Source organism: Lithobates pipiens, unplaced genomic scaffold (genome assembly GCF_037356315.1).
Source record: "Lithobates pipiens isolate NorthernLeopardFrog02 unplaced genomic scaffold, aLitPip1_a1.2 Scaffold_18, whole genome shotgun sequence".
NCBI lineage: Eukaryota > Metazoa > Chordata > Amphibia > Anura > Ranidae > Lithobates > Lithobates pipiens.
The window spans coordinates 323,853,648-323,875,848 of record NW_027507758.1 but is presented as its reverse complement, the minus strand read 5'-3'; the positions used below and the strand labels follow the sequence as shown (position 1 = coordinate 323,875,848).

General features: G+C 41.9%; 1 protein-coding gene across 2 annotated transcripts in view; it reads left to right on the top strand.

Annotated features, from left to right (window-relative positions):
* The window catches only part of LOC143988034 (uncharacterized), a 33,329-nt gene extending 20,559 nt beyond the window's left edge, over positions 1-12,770 (top strand). For both annotated transcript variants that reach the window (XM_077487283.1, XM_077487282.1), the window contains 2 exons: positions 2,844-2,924; positions 10,614-12,770. In XM_077487283.1, coding sequence (XP_077343409.1) covers positions 2,844-2,924; positions 10,614-11,021 — 489 coding nt within the window. In that variant the 3' untranslated portion in view covers positions 11,022-12,770. The remainder of the gene's footprint in view (positions 1-2,843; positions 2,925-10,613) is intronic.
* Positions 12,771-22,201: the final 9,431 nt, after the last annotated feature.

The following is a 22,201-nucleotide window of genomic DNA, read 5'->3' as shown; positions in this document are numbered from 1 at the left end:
GTTACTAAGGAATGCCCCTTTCAGTACGCGTAACTCACTTGCCAATATTTACTCAAGTAGTATTATGCGCTTTAAACCTTTGCACCCATGCACTGCAGTTAGTCACTGACTGCTCCTGCACCCAAACAATTCACCACAGACCATCACTAATCTAATAGTACCACAAACCTTTGAAATATGTACGCTGTGCTATAACACTACATTCCTCAGACTGCTGAACTCTAAATGAATGCAGTTCAAATCGCTCTCTGATTGGATGAGACGGAGAGGCAGAGACATTACAATCTCCATTTTGGCCAATCAGAGAATGTTTTGCAACCACTGAGAAATAGCAAAGCGTTCTCTGAATGGCATCCATGCCAAGCGAGCAAACTCCTGTGTTCAGTAAGCAGCAGGGCAGCTGCTTGGCACAGGAACCGAAAGCAAGCGCACATTACTATAACAGCAATTCCTACTACAATGATTTCCAGCTTCCAGGGGAATCCCACAGGTATGATACATACATACATACATCGGTCCAAGCTGGGCCACTGAAACTGTATAAAAATACCCATGCCTGAAATTCAACGTTAACCACTTGATGACCATGGACATACTGGTACGTTGCTGCTGGACTTCAAGTGGTTATAGCGGGATGATGCCTGCAGCTATTGTTTTTTAGAGCCAACGGTCAGTTTTCTTGTAAAAGCAATCCTAGCAGCTAACTAGCCACTGGATTGCTTTTACAAACGGCAGGAGGGGGGACTTCCACGGCTTTACAGCTTTATCATGCTCTCCCGTCCCACCAAGAGACCCGAGCAACCAGCCAGCGAAAGTGGAAGCTGGAGCAGCTCTGATCACCTCTATGGTATAGGAATAAGCATTCATCACTTCCAGTTTCTCCAGATGTAAACCACCACAGCACCATTTTTAAAACGTGAAAGCATCCAATCACAACGATTTTGGTGTGATCAAATACTTTTAAAGGCAGGGGAGACATCTGAGGTCTAATAGACCCCATATCTCTCCACAAAGAGTACCTCTCACTGCCTCTTGCTATCACAGGGGATATTTATATTCCCTGTGATAACAGTAAAAGTGTTTAATAAATAAAGCATCAGTGTAAAAAAATAAAAATAAATTAGTTACATTTTTTTTTAAGTGCCCCCATCCCCTGTGCTTGCGCAGAAAGGCAAACGCACAAGTCAATCTTCATAGTAGGTGAGGTTGAAGAAAGACACAAGTCCATCAAGTCCAACCTATGTGTGTGATCTTGCACAGACGCAAACACCGATCATCCCACACATGTGAGGTATCACCGTGATCGTCAGATCATGGACAGTAGTTCTAGCAACAGACATCCTGTATAAAGTGGTAACCTGTAAAGGCTTTTAAAAAGTTGCCCATGGATAGCAAAATGTACGTCATGTGTCACGGTTGCTTAGGCATGGGCAATTTTAAAGCATGGCATGTTTGGTATCTATTTACTCAGCGTAACATCATCTTTTAAATTTTACCTAACTAATGGGTATTATATTGTGTTTTTGTGCATTAAAATTCAACAAAACGTATTTTTTCCAAACAAATTACATTTGAAAAACCGCTGCACATATACCATGTGACATAAAAAATTGCAAAACCCACCAATTTATTCTCCAGAGCCTCTGCTTTAAAAAAAATAGATAATGTTTGGGGGTTCTAAAAAAATTTCTAGCAAAAAAATACTGATTGTTACATGTAAACAAAAAGTGTCAGAAAAGGCAAAAATTGCAAACATGGCCTGCTAGGGGTACTTGGGGACAGGATTGAGAACCACTGCACTACACCAATGTTTTCATGAAAAACTGAAAGCTATGTTCACTGTGTGTATCTCAAGGCTTTTTTAAGTTTGACTGAGATATGCCTTTCAGCTTGGTAGCATCATCTAGCATGGTCTATAATTTCTTCTCTCTGCTTTTTCTTAAAGTGTCGCTAAACCCACATCATAAAAAACTCTCAATAAATGTTGTATTACGTGCTGTTCCCACTTACTTTGAGATTTGTTTTCTGTATTGTGGCAAAAACCTGGTTGATCCTGCTGTTATCTGTCTCCACCTTCTGTCCATGCCAATTCAGCTAGGGATTTTGCAGCTGTGTTGGCAACTCTGCACATGCTCAGTTTTCAGTCACTTTCTATGCTGTGCATTTCCTCCATATCACATCTGAGCAGCCCATGTGATTATAAAGTCACACATGTGGGCGTATACACAGTGAAAAATTACAGCCCACTCCCTCCCTCATTCTACATGCCCTCTAACCAGCTAAAAAAAATGGGAGCAGGATATTACACATAGATTAATGGAGGCTTCACCTCCCTCTTTTTCTAAGACACAGGCTGGAGGGACGGGACACCCGCCCACACTATGGTTTTTCCACAAAATAATAAAGATTTCATATTAAATATATATTTGTAGGCTGTTTTTTTTATTTTGAACATGTAACGAGCAGCAGAGGACTAGAAGCCCCTCCTGCTTATGTTTCCCTGCAGACTGGCTGGAAAATAGCTTCATATGACATAATATGACAGCTGTATATTGATTAGGAAAAAAGTACTTAAAAGTTTTTGTCCTTATTAAAATAATTACAGTGCCATCATCCATATACAGAAAGAAAAAAGGCAATGTGAATTAAACAGCGTGTGTTTAGTATCACGTTAAGTAAAAGGCATAAATACAGGAAAGATTGTATCACTGTGCACCCCTCCCAATAACCTGTTCAAGCAATGGGCTTAGATATGTTTGCTTATAGAACTAGTGCATTATTACATGTACGGTTTATTTCGGTTTAATTATAGTAATAACATAATTGCTCTTTTTATTACTTAGGAGGAGGAAGATGTACTTAATCAAAAAAAGTCTAACAACTTAGAAAATGACCAGCAACACCTGCCTGGATACTCTCAAAATGTACGCCAAATGTTTATTCATACTAACATATAATGTGCCATGTTTATGAAGTGTAATCTAGGGCAGTAGGAAAGCTCATACCTGCAGATAGGTAAGACAGGTGAATATGTTAGTTGGCTGCCTACTGAATGACACCTTACCTTACCTTGCCCCCAACACTTTGAGGTGTTTACATGTATTTTCCTGTGGGGCTCCTGCAGTGGACACAAGTGCAATATAACTGAATAGGGGAGAAAAGACAGCTCATCAGTTAAAACATATTTGTACCTTAAAGTGTTTGTAAAGTCTACATGTTTTTTTTTACCTTAATGCATTCCTTCCATTAAGATAAAAAAACACTCCAGTACTTCTTTCTCCCTTTTCTCTAATCACTTACCTGACAATTCTCTAGATCCAGCACAGGCCCACCAGCAGCCCCTGCTCTCCTTTTCCTGGATTCACAGGCTTCTTTGAAAGCAGTGTGAGCCATAGGCTTCCGCTGCTGTCAGTCAAACCCTGTGAGGAAGGAGCAGAGCCAAGCCATGCTGTGTGTGTCTGCGAACACACAAAGCCTGACTCAGGATCAACCCCGCACAGGTGTCCCCATAGTACAAGGCTGGCTATGGGGACACTCAAAAGAGTGGAGGAGCAGAAAGCGCTTGCAGGGGGCTGCCAAAGAGGAGGTAAGAAGTCGCTCTGTGCAATATCGTTGCACAGGACAGGTAAGTATACCATGTTCTTATTTTAGTAAAAAACACAAATTAAGATAATTTTAAGATAAAATATCTTGCCATAATCATACAGACATTCACTAGTCAGTTTTGGATGGGAGCCCACCTGAATGAATGGTTAGGTCTTTTTTAGGTCTTGGAGGGAATTGAACCCAGGACTCCAAGTTCAAACCCACATCTCTACTTTTAAAATTAGGCATAACTTTACCAAGGGAGTAATATATTAAACATACAGTATGTGTTCTACTTATTTCTTTCGTAATGCCAGGTCTACATGTGTTAAATATAGCTCAACCCTTTTGCATACCTTTTAGCATTCCTGGTATATTTCTTTTGCATAATTTATTTTGACATAACCTGATTGGCATCTTTCCTTCTGCCAAAGGTCGTTATGACTCTTACGATCTCATTAGCATCTATATTAACCTGTAATGTAATACCAAAATAGCTCTATATATTTTGTGTGTAGCTTTTTGTAGCAATAAGGTGGTGGCCAGACATGCGCGATCTACTTGCCACAAGATCACTTTTTAAAGTGGAATTCAATTAAAAAAACTAACAGGTAGTATTTTTATGGAAGAAAATACCCTATTGGTCTCCCTGCCTGTCAGTGTTTGTTCACTCCTAGCCACACATGTGCAGCTCAGCATACATTTATGGCACTGCTCTGTGCCGTGATGATGTAAGTTGCAAGTGACATCATCATTGCTCAGTCAACCAAGCAGCTGAAGAGTCTGGACCCAGAAGGACAATAGGGGAAGGATAGCAGCACCCATGACTAATGGAGGCCTCAGAAAGGGCAAATGCCGGAGGGGATCACTAGCCAAGTAAGTTTGCCATAATATACCATTATGCTGTGTATATTAATACATTATGGCTTAAAGCTCCATTCTTTTTAGGGGATAATACCACTTTAAATTTTGGTGCAATAATAAATAAGCAAGAACAATAAAACCTTGGATTGGGAGCATCATTTTGTTTCGGAAACATGCTTGTAATCCAAAGCACTTGTATATCAAAGCGAATTTCCCCATAAGAAATAATGGAAACTCAGATGATTCCTTCCATAACCATTTTTTCATAAGTCCTTCAGTTTATATTCCATACAAAAAGATTATAGCAATGTGATGGGTTGTGTAACCATAAAATGTCCATCCACAAATTGCAGCCTTCACAAAAGGATTAGAAGCAAAATCCATCAGGAGCTACAGAGTATAAAAGAGGAGAGGGGCACCTCTAAGTGTAGCAATATGGTTACATTTAATGAAGGTACAACATTTAGCAACTCACATGGTTGATGATTAAAAACAGGCACATGTAAGTATGCAGGCATCCGGGGTAAAGCTGTCCACATAGACCATTCTCCTCACTGACGGCTCTCAGCGATGTCAGTCTGCAATTGTGTCCGGGAAGACTTTCCTGCAGTAGAGCGATCTGAAATTAAGGCTTGAAGTACTCATGGAGCGCAGTATGGAAGGGATGACGTCAAACGCGCTGCGGAGGATAGTCTATATGGACCACCCCAGATGCCTGCATACTTAGATGTGCCTGTTTTATTCATCAACCATGAGTTGCTACAGTAGATGTTGTACCTTCATTAAATGTAACCATATTGCTACATTTAGAGGCACCTTTCTTCTCTCTTATACTTATTTGTGACGTGACGCTACTTGTATATCAAGACATCGCTTATTTATCAAGTCATTATTGATAAAAAATGAATTTGCTTGTCTTGCAAACCACTCTCAGACTAAGTTACTCTCAATCCAAGGTTGTACTGTATACAAACCTTTTATTTCAAGGGAGACAACAGCAACAGACTAAAAGATACAGTATCTAACTTGAACAACCAATTGCTTCCATGAGGATTCTACAGTCCCTCATGTTTTGCTTTGTGTCTTTTAAGATCACTGTGCGGTGAAGCAAGGATGCATAAAAAAAAACCCTCTGTAGTATACTAATGTGCTTTACACAAGAATGCTGCACACGCACAAATCATGTACAATTTTAGGAAAACAATACACATCATACAGAGTATGCATATAATATACACATGCACAAGCTATTGTTTCTAGCATGACAGCGTATGCAACAGGGATACACTAAACAATTACTTAACTTGGGTTGTAATCCTCACACTAAAGTCCTTTGTTCCCTCCCCCCCTACTTCTTGCTAATAGCACTTCCTGCTCCACGAGCTCCATGAAACCAGGCAAACTAGTTAATTATCATATGAATGGAGGAAGCCTAAATGGTAGCTAAAATGTGTTATTTCATATATTTATGCTGTAAAAATCACCAAAATAGCCACAGCAACACATTCCACCTCTTGATTTTTGTAGCATAATATTGGAACAATTGGAAACTTAGCAATTCTCAGCAGCTCTTAAAGCCTTTGTCCAAAAAAAGGTGAAATACCCCCCCCCCCCCATATTGTAAATGGGAGTAAAAAAATAATTTTGACCCCCCCCCCTGGACAAGCTACAATGTTCTTTGAAGCAGGTTTAGCAATGTCCTTGGCAGTCCGTATAACATAGATGGAAAGGACATTCAAGAGAAAAGTTATTTGTCCTCCAGACCATATGGAAATGCTCAGATGAAAGTCCAATCCAATTCAGTCATCATTAGGGAATCATCTGCATCTTCCCCTCAGGTTCCCATCTCTTCTTCTGGTCTGCCTCATCTTATCTGGCTTGGTCATCTGCTCTGCCTGCTCCACCTCTCAAGGACAAAGCAGATTATATGTTCCTTCCAGCTGTGTCAAAACATATAGCTAACTGCTTACATTTCCCTATCTGCCCATTTCTGACTGCAAGACCATTGTAGGGTGCCAACTGTTGCCTTGTAACGTTTTCACAGAGAGGCATAGATTTCCAGTGAAAATAATAAATCTGTATCTCTCTTCATGCTGTCCTGGAAACACAAGCCTGCTGCTAGTTAGTCTTTACAGCATGGCACTCTCTAAGCAATGTGCCCCAGTCTATGACAACAAAAACACTCAATTTGACTGAACCTAATGTTCCTAGCCATTTGCTTCCACCTCTTAAGCAAAGCTGGTGTAAGAATCCCATCTATTTCTACTCTAGGAACCCCCTCCGTAAGTAAGTCCCTATTTGTCTCCTCGAGATCATAGGCCTTGCCTCCCTTTTGCCTGATTCAACTCAGCCATCGCTATTTGAGTTGATCAGATTCAGTTTCCTGCCTATGTGAAGTTACAGTGGCACATGTCCTACCTATAGGCTTTGACCCTTTGTCCTTTTTTAGGGGATCATTAGACATGTTCATAAGGGCTGCACCCCGCTTATTCAAATCTTCAGCTTTGCCTGCAGTAGTTTTGCCCTACTTTTTAAATTCCTTGCCTTGCTTAAAGTGTCTTATAAACACTTGGTAGCCACTACAAGCTGCTCTTTAACCACTTCAATACAGGGCACTTATACGCCTTCCTGCCCAGACCAATTTTCAGCTTTCAGCGCTCTCACATTTTGAATGACAATTGCGCTGTCATACAAGGCTGTACCCAAACACAATTTTTACAATTTTTTTTACAAATAGAGCTTTCTTTTGGTGGTATTTGATCACCTCTGGGGTTTTCATTTTTTGCGTTACAAATAAAAAAGAACGGAAATTTTGAAAAAAAAAGTTTTCTACGTTTTCTACGTTTCCATCAAAACTTTGTAAATAAGTATGAAACATAAATCAAAGGACAGGAAGGGAAATTAGGGATTTTCGCGGTGCTGATTAACAAAGTACAATTAAGTAAAGTACAAAATTTGTAGTACAAAAATTTATTACGTTTGAAGTTAAAATCAGTGGCAATATATGCTTAAAAGATTCGGAGTAATGACATACTGTGGTTGTTCTCGTCAAGCACACATAGTCCCGACATGTTTCGCATTGGATTGCTTCTTCAGGGGATGTGTGAATGTTTGAACAAAATCTAGACCAAAAATACAAAAATAATAATAGAATATATCACAAAATTCATAAGTGCAGAAAGAGGGAAAAAAAAAACAAAAAAAAAAAAACATCATCCCCCTCCCTCTTCCCCCCCCCCTTTTTTTTTTTTTCCTTTCTTCCATTGTTTTATTTGAAATTTGTCTGTATTGATTTGTTTGTTAATAATGAGTATAATAATACATCATGTATATGTTTATATGTTTATGATATTATTATGTTTATGATATTATTATGTGCAGCTTTTAGAGAAATAATTCTTTGCCCTCCCCCTTTATGATTCCCCACCCGAATGGTCCACCTCCTCGGTTTCACCATCAGTGCTGTTCGCACGGACGCCCGGGGGCATAGGCGCCTTGTGTGCCACTGCCCCTCTTTAGCGCTGCGACGCTCCCCTTACATCGGTCGGAAGGATTGGCCATTTTTTGCCATCCTTTTCCGACCCTCTTTTTCCATCGTTTTTGCCTCTACGCCTGATTGGGCGGTCGGTTTGGTGGCCACGTTCGTCTATGCCGTCGCCCTTTACGAAGGCATCGTTCGTTCCCCTCTTTCCCCCGCCCACATGCTTGAGGCATTATGGGACTTGTAGGCTTACTCAGTCTCGTCCCATTGGTGAGCATGCGCAATAGCGCTCCTTTTGTCCGCATCAGGCCGACTACGTCAGACGCCGGGTTGATGGCGGGGCATATAAAAAGCCTTCGTAATACCGTCATTCCTTTGCGGGTCGCAGCCAAGGGTGACGCTTGATCCTCCAGACTTTGTACTTCTGGGTAAACTTACTGTTATATCTTTCTATATTTACTTTAATCTATCGTTTTTTTCATTTGCAAACGTTTACTTTTCTTTCTGATTGTTTTTCAACCCTTTAGACCTGGGCTACTGTCCATGTTTCTTTTTGTATGTCTGCATTGACTCCCTGGCTTGGAATTCTATGCTTTGGGATGCTAATGTGTAATTCTTAGTGTATGTCTATATGCTTGAGTGTTTGTGTTTTTATAACACTCAGTTTGTGATGTACACACCACCCTTTTGAGATATACTTTCTTATCTATCCTAACCTTTCTAATCTTCGTTTTGTTTTTTCTTTGATTGGCCACCCAGCTGGTACTTCTGTGCAGGTGTGTCTCCCTGAGTGCTCAAAAAGATTTTTTTCAAAATACGAGCGTCCCCATTTCTTACAACTATCCAACCTATGTAAGTAATACATTTGAAATTAAAATATATCTGTGTACTACCTTTCTCAATTTCTATACTTTAGAGGGTTTTTCACCCCTAAAAGGCTGTCTTATTTTAGCAACCTTAAAATTAAGTCATGTATTAAAGAACTTTAAATTATCCCAAAATTTCAAATTTCGTTTTTTACTACCTACCTTTTTGTTATCAGTTTCCTTGGGTTGGCTTTTTAGCCCCCTGCGATTCAGCACTGCTGCAGTTAACCCCCGAGGTGGACAATTCCCCTACTTTACCATCAACGTAGTGGTTGAAGGTGGGTTTGATGTGTGTCTGTGTTTTTTTTTTTTTTTTTTTTTTTTTTTTTCCCTCTTTCTGCACTTATGAATTTTGTGATATATTCTATTATTATTTTTGTATTTTTGGTCTAGATTTTGTTCAAACATTCAAACATCCCCTGAAGAAGCAATCCAATGCGAAACATGTCGGGACTATGTGTGCTTGACGAGAACAACCACTGTATTGCATTACTCTGAATCTTTTAAGCATATATTGCCACTGATTTAACTTCAAACTTAATAAATTTTTGTACTACAAATTTTGTACTTTACTTAATTGTACTTTGTTAATCAGCACCGCGAAAATCCCTAATTTCCCTTCCTGTCCTTTGATTTATGTTTCAAATTTTCAGGGATGAGGTGCCATCTTTGTTAGGTGTTGTGTGAGGCTGAACCATCAAAATTATTCCAATTTTGTAAATAAGTATGTTTTCTCCTTCACGGATGGACACTGATGAGGCTGCACTGACGGCACTGATGAAGCAGTACTGATTAGCACTGATGATGTGGCATTGATGAGGTGGCAATTATACGCGCCACTGATGGGCACTGATAGGTAGCACTGATGGGCACTCATAGGCAGCACTGATAGGTGACACTGGAGGGCACATATAGATGGCACTGATGGGCAGCACCGATAGATGGCTTTGATAGGCGGCAATGCTCAGAGGCGCTGGGAGGCATCACTGATGGGCACAGAGTGCAATCCCTATGGGGCAATGATTGCCATCCCTGGTGGACTCTAGTGGGCTTACCTGGTGGTCATGGGTGGGCATCCTTGCTTGCCATGGATGGGAATTCCTGGTGGACATGGGTGGGCATCCTTGGGGGGGCTGCACTGATAATCAATCAGCGCAGACCCCCCTGTCAGGAGAGCAGCTGATCGCCTCTCCTTCACTCTCGTCTGTCAGCGCAAGTAGAGGAAAAACCAATACACAGCTTTTCCTGTTTACACTGTGATTGGACACAGCTGATCACATGGTAAAGAGCCTCCATCAGAGGCTTTTTTCCTCAATTGGAGATGCGGTGTGTCAGACTGACACACCACCGATCGCCGCGATCTGGCCCCCCACAGGCACGTTAGTGCGGCTTATCCTGCTGGATGTCATATGACGCCCAGTCAGGATAACTGAACCACTTGCCGACCTACCAAGTTCCCTGCCAACAGACATCCATGAATTGTCTCTGGCCTAGGTAAACAGGTGGCACACTACCTCCTGGACACCAGAAACCTCTGTAGCCTTGCTTTTACTAAACAGCTTAAACAGCATTTTTCCTAGCACAAGCAACTGGAAACACTACAGAAAACAGGTCTGCTTCAATTGAAATTTAGTGCAAATCCCAAACAAGCCCCCTATTGTTTTGATATGTGTCTTTTAAGGCAGTAAAGCAAGAAGCAAGCCTAGAAATAAAAACTCTGTAGTATATTAATGTGCTTTACTAAACAAGAATGCTGTACTTACACAAACTTTATTTATGATAAAATTAATGAATTTATTTATTTTTGTCTTAATTAGAGCACAGGAGTGGATCAAAGATACGCTTTCCTAGACAAAAAAAGATGCTTGGATTCAGCTCATCCAGATACTACCAAAGAATACAATGAAGACTTAAAAATGAAAAAACAAAAGCATCTGTGTAACATCATGCGGGAACTGGAAGAAGTATATACCATTGAGGAGTGCATTATGGAGGAAAACCAAAAGATAAGGGAATTCCATGAACTGATGCAAAGGGAGCTTATTGACGAACAGCAGACTTTTTATAAACAAGTGAAAGAAAAAGTTTCCTTTTTGAAGTCACTTGAAAGAGAGGTACATCAGGTAGAAAACCTGGAGAAAAATTTGGCAAGGGAGGATGCAAATAAGCACAAACAAAAAAAGCAAATGGACAAAAAAAAAAAAAAAAATACTGCCAGAGCATAGTCAAGGAGAACATAAAATTGCATACAGAGTCATAGTGCCGCCATTTAAAAAAAGCAGAACCTGAACTTGCTACAACTAAGCTTGTAAATAATAATAAAAGCGTATATATCTATGAGCCTGTCTATAAACCAGACTAATATGGGAGAGCTGGGCTTAGTTGCTATGCCTGGCTAAGACTTTTTCTGAACTAGTAATATGGCGGCATACAGACTACAGAATAGTCCCATACATCTGTGAAAACATGCCCACACTATCCAGTAGTATCAGGCATAATCTAAGGAATATTACTTCACGTATGGTGCTTAGATAATTCCTGCAACCAATAGGTGTTTTCTTTTATATCTACAGTAATACATGCAAATTTCAGCATATTATTTTCAAACCATAAAAACGTAGGTGTCATTATACAGTGATGTGATATACAGTATATGTCAAACATAATGGAATTTGTTTTTGGTATTTGTAGCTTTTGAATTGTCCTAGCCTCTCTGCCTCACTTCTCTGGTTCTGTTTTTCTTTAGTTACACTTTAATTTTAAAAAAGTACCTTCATTTGCACTCTCTTTAAAGTGGTTGTAAACCCTTACAAACCACTTTGACCTACATGTAAGCCTAGATTAAGGTTTACCTGTAGGTCCAAGAAACATCTCCTAAACCTACACGGTTTAGGAGATATTTACAAAAAGACAGGCACCGCTGTCTACGGCGCATGCGCCATAGACAGCAGCGTGCAGGCGCACTATTGCCGTTAGCAGCATGACCCTGCTAATGGCGATATGCCGTTAGTGGCGGCTCCCGGGCGCATGTGCCGGAGTGACGTCATTGCTGCTCCAGCGCTGTGAGTGGCCGGAGCAGCGATACCCGGAAGTAGATGGACGATCCGTGCTACAGGGGACAGCGGTGACATCGCTGGCTCCTGTGTCAGGTAAGTGACACATAATGGGCTACTATGCAATGCATAGTAGCCCATTATGCTTTACCTTTGCAGGGAGACAATGAAGAAGTAATCCCATCAGGGTTTACTTCCTCTTTAAACTGTCGTTCACACCGGTGCAATTTGTCATGTGATTTGACAGTTCCAAATCGCATGACAAGTCAAACCTTATTGTTGGCAATGGAACTGTTCATATTGCCACAACTTGCTGATTTCATTGCAACTTGCATAGACTTCTGTTAAATTAAGTCACAAGCCGCAATGAAATCAGCAGTGCATAGCACACTAATGTGCGGCTTTGAAATCGTGCCGCACCGGTGTGAAGCAGGGCTAAATTCCTTCTTGCTGCTGTAATCTGACTTTCTGTTGGAGGTTAGCTATGCTCATTTGCCAGTGTCCCACCACTGTATTTAGGATGAGATGGACTATGGGATTTGTAGTGTGCATATAGCTGTGTACAAGACCGCAACCAACGTGCACTGTTCATTCCAAACAAACAAAAGCAGAAATGAAGAAGTTTGGGAACTTACGGAGGACATTACAAAGTGGCAGAAAAACACAGTAAATACAGTTTCACAAAAAATAGATTACAGGGCCATTAAAGTAGTGGATGTGTATGGATTATTTTGGAGAATAAGAATATAGCTCTGTGAATCTGTAAACCCAACATTTTATATTCCTGATGTGCCTGCTGTACCATGTATTTGTATGAAAGTGTATCCTTTTGTTTGTGCTTTTGTTTTGCTGCCCTTATGTGAAATCGTTGGTGTCCCTGACAGTCTCTCTGCTTTCCTATTAAAAACTGGTCAAACTAGACACGAGAGCACAACGTGGTCAGTTCTCTAGCTATGCTGAAAGCTCCACCTGCTCTCCTTCAATGATTAGACTTGTCCTGATCATCCCCCAGCCCCTCTCACAGCCATTTACTGGGAAGATCAGTGTGCTGCTGTTTTTCCTTCCCCAGCTCTTATGCAGCTGAGAAGAGAGGGAATGTCATCACTTAAAAAAAGGGGGACTTTTTTTTTATATTATTTTTTTTATATGTATACACAAATGTTTTGCCTTTCATTTCTATTTTAAACTGAATGAGTACTTTTACAAGATGAGGGTTTACATATACTTTAAGCTCCCTTTCCACCATTTTGCAGAAGAAACAAAGAGAAGATGACCAACTTTTTCACAGTGAGTGATAGCATGAAAATCTGTACTCATGTTTAACCTATTATAAATGTTCAGTGCCTGGAGCAGGACCAGCATTAGTTTCTGAGAACTAAACAGCTATAGCAGGTACTGATACCTGTCAATATAGGTTACAAAATACAGTATTCACTTAATCCTGAAATCACATTGTTGTGGTGCATTGTTGCATGCACGTTAAGGTGTGTTAGGGAAATACACCAATAGGCACTACAGTTTCATATTGTTTATAAAGTAAAAAAGGTTTTGTTGAATTCTTTCTCATATTGAACTCTAATGCCGCATACACACGACCAGATTTTCCAGCAGAAAAGGTCAGGCGGAATCATTTCATTGGATATTCCGATCATGTGTGGGCTGCATCGGACTTTTTCTTTCGAAAATTCTGACAGACCTAGAAATAGAACATGTTTTAAATCTTTGTGACTGAATCAATTTCTATCAAGAAAACTGTTCGTCTGTATGCTGTTCCGATGAACCAAAAACGACGCAAGGGCAGCTATTGGCTACTGGCTGTTGAACTTCCTTTTTCTACTCCCGTCGTACGTGTTGTATGTCCCTGCGTTCTAGACGAACGGACTTTGGTGTGATCGTGTGTAAGTTAAAACGTAAAACACTGCACTATCTTTAACAAACAAGCCGCTAACACACTAAAAGTGGATATTTTAGTTCAAACAATATATAGGAAAAAGTGTTGCGCTAAACAATGAAAATAAATGTATGCAGATCGAAAACAGTATCTGTCCCAAATATGGCCTGTGTAAATACAGAATTTTTCGACCTACTACACAAATAATAATTATACCATTTCTATTGTGCATATATATAAGAATACATATAAATAATAAAAAATGTGCAGAAATTAAAGTCCTCTAGTGAGTTTTGATACAATGTTTGCAAAAGGGACCATCAATAGCCCCCCTTAGTATGGTGGAAAGTGAAAATATCTTCCGAATTGTCCGATATACAGTGTATACACCCTTATGTGAACAGATGTAGGCTTACCGAACGCCTATGGCTCAAACGAACATATGCCCGAAGGGTCAAGAGAGCTTTGGTTCGACGGTTGTGGAGCCCTCAAGCCAACACACAGTGGAGCATGGAACTGGATGATGTAAAACTCCTTCAAGGCCAAGTCACCCGAAACCAATATCTTTCGATCAATGAACAGGTCACACTCCCCAGGAAGAACCTCCAATCATCCCAGATCAGGGACTGGATCCAGGACAATCGTCCCCAGGGAATAGGCAGTGTGTGGAGAGATCCGATGAGGAAGGCACAAAGTTGGGAGAACTAGTGAAGAAAGTCCAGCATCCTCCGCACAAATCATGATCGTGTGTAGGCAAGTCCATTTCAGTGGAACTCCGTTGCAACTCCGTCGGAAAAACCGTCAGAGTTTATTCTGACAGAAAAACCCGGTCAATTGTATGCAGCATAAGGAGCGTTCTGTGCGGAAACGCATGGTAATTGCACCTTTTTATTATCTTATCTTATTATGTGCAGAGTATCAAATACAATTAGGAAGGAAATCAAAACGGTTATTAAAGCTTGCTCATATCCTTATAATTTATCACCACATATTCTGTTTTGTTGCTGAATAAGTTCAATTCTACACTACCCACACTATCCAACATCTCTTATGCCTCATACACACGATCAAACAATCCGGTGGAAAAGTCCGGCGGACTCAAGTCCGCCAGACAATCCCCCCGTGTGTGGGCTCCGGCGGACTTTATTTACCCAAAAGTCCGGCGGACTAAGAAAGTATTTTTGCACTCCAATCTGTCCGCCAGACTCGCATTTCGGCGGACAATCCGGCCGTGTGTGTGCCAGTCCGCCGTACTTTTGAAATGAACAGACTTTTTCCGCCCAGAGAAAAGTCCGCTCATTTTGAGCGCGTCTCTCCAGGTAGCCGGGGCCAGCGAAGGAGGCGTCACTGGCCCGTCACCTGGTATGGACTTAAAGGGGAATCCCTACGTCGAAAAATCGGCGTGGGGGTCCCCCTTAGGTCCACATCAGACCCTTATCCGTGCACGCTACCCGGCCTGCCAGAAAAGGGGGTGGGGATGAGCGAGTGCCCCCCCTCCTGAGCCGTACCAGGCCGCGTGCCCTCAACATGGGGGGGTGCCTTGTCCCCATGTTGATGAGGACAAGGGCCTCTTCCCGACAACCCTGGCCGTTGGTTGTCTGCGGGCGAGGGGCTTGTCGGAATCCGGGAGCCCCTTTTAATAAGGGGGCCCCCGGATACCGGCCCCCCACCCTATGTGAATGAGTATGGGGTACAATGTACCCCTACCCATTTACCTGTGAAAAAAAGTAAAAATAAAACACAACACACAAGGGTTAAATTAGTTTATTGCACAGCTCTGGGGGTCTTCTGTCTGTCTTCCATTCTTTAGAGCGGACGGTCGGCTTTATTGTAATATCAAGCGATGTGGCTCAGCAGCCCCTTGGCTGTTATTACAAGCAGCGGGAGGGGACGTCCCCCCTCCCGCCGCCTTCCTCTGCTCGCACGGGCTCTCCCATCCCACTGGGAGGCCTGAGCAACCAGTCGGCACATATGCCGGCTGGCTGAAGATCTGAACAGAGCCGATGCTTTGTTCGGGTCTCCGATCTAGTAACCCAGAAGCGTTGTCATGACATCACTTCCCATATTACTGACATCTTAAAGGCGCCAGTTTAAAAAAATATTAAGTATTCAAAAATGCCAATCAATAACATTTTAAATACTTCAGAGGAGGGTTTTGGGGTCTTATAGACCCCCGATTCTTTCATAAACTGTACCTGTCACTGCCTATTACTGTCACAAGGGATGTTTACGTTCCTTGTGACAGCAATAACAGTGATAAAAAAAAAAAAGTGTAACATTTTCTTTTTAAATATAATATCAGGTATCGGCTTGAGAGGTGGCCAGAGTATCATATCGGCACAAAAAAACAATATCAGTCGATTCCTAACTTAAACTAAGCTTTTAACTGAACGAATACTAACTAATACACATAGCAGGGTCGATATAAATCAGCGGCGTAGGGGATTTCCCTTAAAATCCCTACCGGACCTAAGGGCCTGGTATGCCCCCGAGAGGCATGCAGGCTTCATGAGTGAGGTGACATTATCGCCGCTCTCTCGCTCTTGCTACTATAGGAAAATTACATTTTCCTATTGCAGCCAGCGCAAGAACCAGTGCAACGGGATCTCGCTGGTTAGAGAAGCCAGGGCTCGAGTCCTGCGGGAACGCATGGGAACGGCGTTCCCGTACTATTTCCACAACGGGAACGCCGTTCCCATTAGCAGCCGGAGGAGCCTGCTGCTCGTGCGTAGCCCGCCGCTCCTCTGCCGCCCGAGTCAGTGACTGGTTGCTAGGCTAGGGCCGCTCCGCGTCTAGCAACCGGTCACATGACATCGGCCGTACACGCGGGCACGCACTGGAGTCAGTGCGCATGCGCCCTCCAGCGCAGCCAGCGGCAGACACACGCCGCTGGCATACGGACTGTCTCCTCCCTCCCCTCTACCCAGTTCTATCCCGAGCGAGAAGACTAGTAAACCAGGTTAGTCACTCAATACTCTGCAATACTCTGCATTACCCCGCAAATACTCTGCATTACCCCGCCAATACTCTGCATTACCCCTCCGCCAATACTCTAAATTACTCTGCCAATACTCTGCATTACTCTGCATTACTCCGCCCATACTCTGCATTACTCCGCCCATACTCTGCATTACTCCGCTCATACTCTGCATTACTCCGCCCATACTCTGCATTACTCAGCCCATACTCTGCATTACTCCGCCCATACTCTGCATTACTCCGCCCATACTCTGCATTACTCCGCCAATACTCTGCATTACTCTACCAATACTCTGCATTACTCTACCAATACTCTGCATTACTCTACCAATACTCTGCATTACTCCACCAATACTCCGCCAATACTCTGCATTACTCCACCAATACTCTGCATTACTCTACCAATACTCTGCATTACTCCACCAATACTCCGCCAATACTCTGCATTACTCCGCCAATACTCTGCATTACTCTACCAATACTCTGCATTACTCCACCAATACTCCGCCAATACTCTGCATTACTCCACCAATACTCTGCATTACTCTACCAATACTCTGCATTACTCCACCAATACTCCGCCAATACTCTGCATTACTCCGCCAATACTCTGCATTACTCCACCAATACTCTGCATTACTCTACCAATACTCTGCATTACTCCACCAATACTCTGCATTACTCCACCAATACTCTGCATTACTCCACCAATACTCCGCCAATACTCTGTATTACTCCACCAATACTCTGCATTACTCTACCAATACTCTGCATTACTCTACCAATACTCTGCATTACTCCACCAATACTCTGCCAATACTCTGCATTACTCCACCAATACTCCGCCAATACTCTGCATTACTCCACCAATACTCCGCCAATACTCTGCATTACCCCGCCAATACTCTGCATTACCCAATACTCTGCAATACCCCGCCAATACTCTGCATTACTCCGCCAATACTCTGCATTACTCCAACAATACTCTGCATTACTCCAACAATACTCTGCATTACTCCAACAATACTCCGCCAATACTCTGCATTACTCCACCAATACTCTGCATTACTCCACCAATACTCTGCTATACCCTGCCAATACTCTGCAATACATAACCTGCCGATACTTACTCTGCAATACTTACCCTGCCAAGACTCTGCAATACTTACCCTGCAATGCCCTGCCAATAATCTGCAATACCCAGCAGTAATCTGCCATACCCTGCCAATACTCTGCAATACCTTGCCAATACTTATCCTGCCAATATTCTGCAATACCCTGCCAATACTTACCCTGCCAATACATATTCTGCTAATACCCAGCCATACCCATCCATGCTCAGCCAAAATATTATTGGGGGAGATGACGTGGATATTACAGTAGGGGAGATGTATATTGCAGTGGGGACTATATGGTGGTGACATTTTTCACAGGTTTTTGCAAATTTATTATTTGCTGATCCGAAAAAAGATCCGATCTGTGACTCAGATCCAAGGAATGATCCGATCCATGAGTTTTTTGATCCGTTGCCAATAATCTTGCACGGCAAGGGCAACGTTATTCCAGTTTGTGTGATATTTTCTAATTTGCTGTATTTGAATTTGGAACAGGGTGTATTTGTGTTAGAAATTCCCTGCGAGGGAAAGATCATCACCCATTGTGTTGATTATTCTGTTTGACAAGTTAACTTATTTTGTATTTGTAAACTGGCACTTTACTATATATGTACTGTATTTTCTGTGAAATATATATGCATATGAGCGTACCTTTATTTATTTATTTATTTTTTTGGTGGGGGAGTGGATCTTGGGTGAGAGTTCCCACACTTTTTTCCCCAGCACTTGACCCCTGAGAGAAGCCTGTCGCCGGGAACCAGCTCGACGGTATCGCGCTGGAAACACAATATCGGCGGCACCTACTGTAGCTCTATGTAGTGGCCAAATGCAGTATTTTCTATTCCAACTCAATAATATACATTGTAATAGCACAAGACACAGATTTTTTACATATTTTTTTTGCCCCATTCACACGGAACGAATGTACCTGTACTTTCGCTGGAAAATGACAAATTCTTTATAAATCAGCCCCTTAAAGGATAATTGTCAAGGGAGGAACATGGTGGTTCTACTGTAGACCTTTCTTAGAACTGCTAGTTGACTGGCTGATATTGTAATTAAATGGTGTCAGTACTTTTAAAAGAAAGGATATGGCATTTGTAGAACATTCTATACTTTTACAGGAGAAGTAGGGCCAAAGCTCTTTTGGCCTTACTTATCCTGTGGGTCACAGGAGTGCACTTAGTTCTTAGCCCGCTGTCGGTTGCCATCATTGTGATGGTACAGACTCTGGAGTGATCCGCCCACATGCCTGGACTGGCAGCTGGCTCAGCCTCCCAGCGTACCACTGAGAGCCTGTGCCAGCTGCTCCCACTTCCTCCACAGCCCAGCACTCCCAGTGAACTCTGAAAGGGCAGAGCAGAGAGTGGCGGTCTTTCATCACTTGATTAGCATTGTAGAGGCGGCAGGGAGTATAAATGTTTTTTTTTAAATTTTCAAACTTCTCCTTTAACAAACAGATATGCCAATAAGGAATTTTGACACTGTTGATCTGTGTGCTTGATCCAGGCCAACAACTGAGAATATTTTAAAGCCAGTAGGCAAGAATAATAGCTGGACAATTGATATTTTAAGAAGTCCAGTAATGATAGTCTCTACATGTTTACAAACATAATCCTCCCCCTTGCCTTATCTGACCTAAAGTGACATTAAATGATATCCTTAATTTAAAAAAACTATACACATGCACTACTTACTAACCTTGTCATCTATTGTTCATGAAATAGTTTTTTACTGTGTAATGTCCTCCTTGAGCTCCTAAACCTCTCCTTTCTCCCCTTACCTCTGTTTGTTTGAAATTCACGTTAGTTGTGATTATGGATGAGCTCAGGCATGTTTGCAACTCCATGTGCCCACGCCCGCCAGGAAGCTGACCCTTCGCAGTGCCAATCATAGGCAGTGAGACCCGGTCCGCGGCTGCATGGATCAGGAAATGTCTCACTGCCTGTGATTGGCACTGCGGAGGGTCAGCTTCTTGGCGGGATCAGGCATGTGGAGTTGCGAACACGCTTGAGCTTATCCTTAGTTGCGATCATAAACATTGCTCTATGCATACTACAAATCCCATAGTCCATAATCCTTATTTCATCCAGGGAGTGAGAATGAGAGGGTAGCTATGTTCCTACATGCAGTGGAACCATGGAGAACCAACGTAGCCACCCTCTAACAGGAAGTCAGATCACAGCAGGGAAAAAAAGGAATTTGGGGGAGGCTGAGAACAATAGAATAGTACTTTCTGAGCAAGGAATACATACTTGAATAGAATATTTTTTTAACTAGAGTTTTATGTCACTTTAATCTAACACGATCAGACTTTCCGATGGGAATGTGTGATGACAGGCTGTTGGAGGAAAATCCGACCATGTGTATGCTCCATCAGACAAATTGTTGTCTGTCTTTTCGCGGTCAAATCTTGGATAGCAGGTTTTAAAATTTTCCACAGACAAATGTCTGTTGTCGGATTTTCCAAGCATGTGTACGCAAGTCCGTCAGACAAAAGTCCAAAGTACAAACACGCATGCTCGGAAGCAAGGAAGAGCTGGAAGCGGTCTGTCTTGTAAACTAGCGTTTAGACTTAAAACTAGCAATAGAACTTAACGAAAATGTGCTCTCTATGCATCCAAAAATATAGAAAATATACCAAATCAAATCATTATTCAACCAAAAAATAATGTCAAAGCAATAACTCCAAGGCCAATAATAAATAACACGTTATCTCCTCCGATTCCGCAACATGTCTGATTGGCGAACGGCCATTCAGAAACGAACTGAAAAGCACGAAATGAAAAGCGCAAAATGAGAAGCATGAATTAACACTCACCAAACTTCTACTAACACAAAATTAGCAGAAGGAGCCCAAAAGGTGGTGCTAAAGAGCTGAAAAACCGTGTAGCACTTCAGTACGTTTGTATTTGTTGGACGACAATTCCTTGCTGTTTGTATGCAAGACAAGTTTGAGCCAACGGCCTTTGGACAAAAGTCCACGGTTTTGTTGGTCAACAATCTGATCGTGTGTACGAGGCTTAAAACGAGCTTAACGCCTAAAAACCTATGTTATCAGTACCAGATGTGTTGCCTGCATCAAAATCTTACAGTACTCTTAGCTGCCATGAAGTGCCATAAAAATGATTCTCCCTATCCCAAATGGTGATGGCAGGATCATCTTAAAGAACATCAGTTGTGAATGATTTTATTGTAACAAGTCTTATCTGGCAAGGTTTCAGCCTGAGTTCACACTGGTGCATGGAAAACACTGCATGTGATTTGCACAGGAATTTTGCGATTCGAGCCATGCATTTTGCATAGCTCAAATAGCATCGCATCTGCACAAAAATGGTGCAGGGCCCTTTTCTTCCCCGCACCTGAGTTGCATCGCATGGATGTTCACACCCATGCGAGAGTCGATTCTGGCAATCGCACTGCATGTTGCGATTTGTTTCAGGGTGTCATTAATCTAACATTGATACCCGCAGCAGATCGCATGGACACATGCGATTGCTTTGGAGTGCGATGGGGGGAAATGCTGCAAATCTTGTGCCTTTCATTAGTGTGAACCAGGGATCAAGATAATTTACGAATTCAGATGGCTTTAGATAAGAAAGTGATCCGACCCTCACTGTAGGAGCCTATTCACACTGTTTTTGACATTTCCTATTAATTTCAATACAAATATACAAATCACATCTGCCAAAACAGACAAGTGTAAATTAGCTTTTTTAAGGCCCCTTTCACACTACCACAACTTCAAAGTCGCACCATTTTGCGGACGAGATTTTGCCACGATTTCAGGGAATGCCTGTGTAACTCTCATCAAAGTCGGACCAAAGTAGTGCAGGGACATCGGCATCACTTGAAGTCGTACTAATATGAATGGTTGTCATTGGAAATCATGGGGAACGACTTGACATGCGACTTTGCAGCCCCAAATCGTAGGATAAGTCGTAGAAGAGTGAAAGGGGCCTTAGTAGGACAGAACATTGTAGTGATACATCTCACCCTCTTGTGGTTAAAAGTAGGATTACAGCTGAAAAAAGTCTAACTAAGAGTATTAGTTTATCCTGTTTTGAAAAGAAAAAAAAACTGATTTAGTTATTATAGACTGAGCATATACACAGGTAGAAGCGTTGCAGACAATTTTAAGATTCTCCTGATCATATAACTGCACCAAGTTGCAAAAACAGCAGACAATTGTGCAAAAAGTTTTATTATTAAGAATCAGGTTGCCTATGATAGTTAAGGACCTAATTCTCCCTCCTGTGTTCATCAAGAGAACAGAGGGCACCTGTGTGCATTTCTGTGAATCATCTGTCCACATATATAAAATGCAGGCAGAAGGGGCTACTTAGCAGATACAGAGTTGGAATATT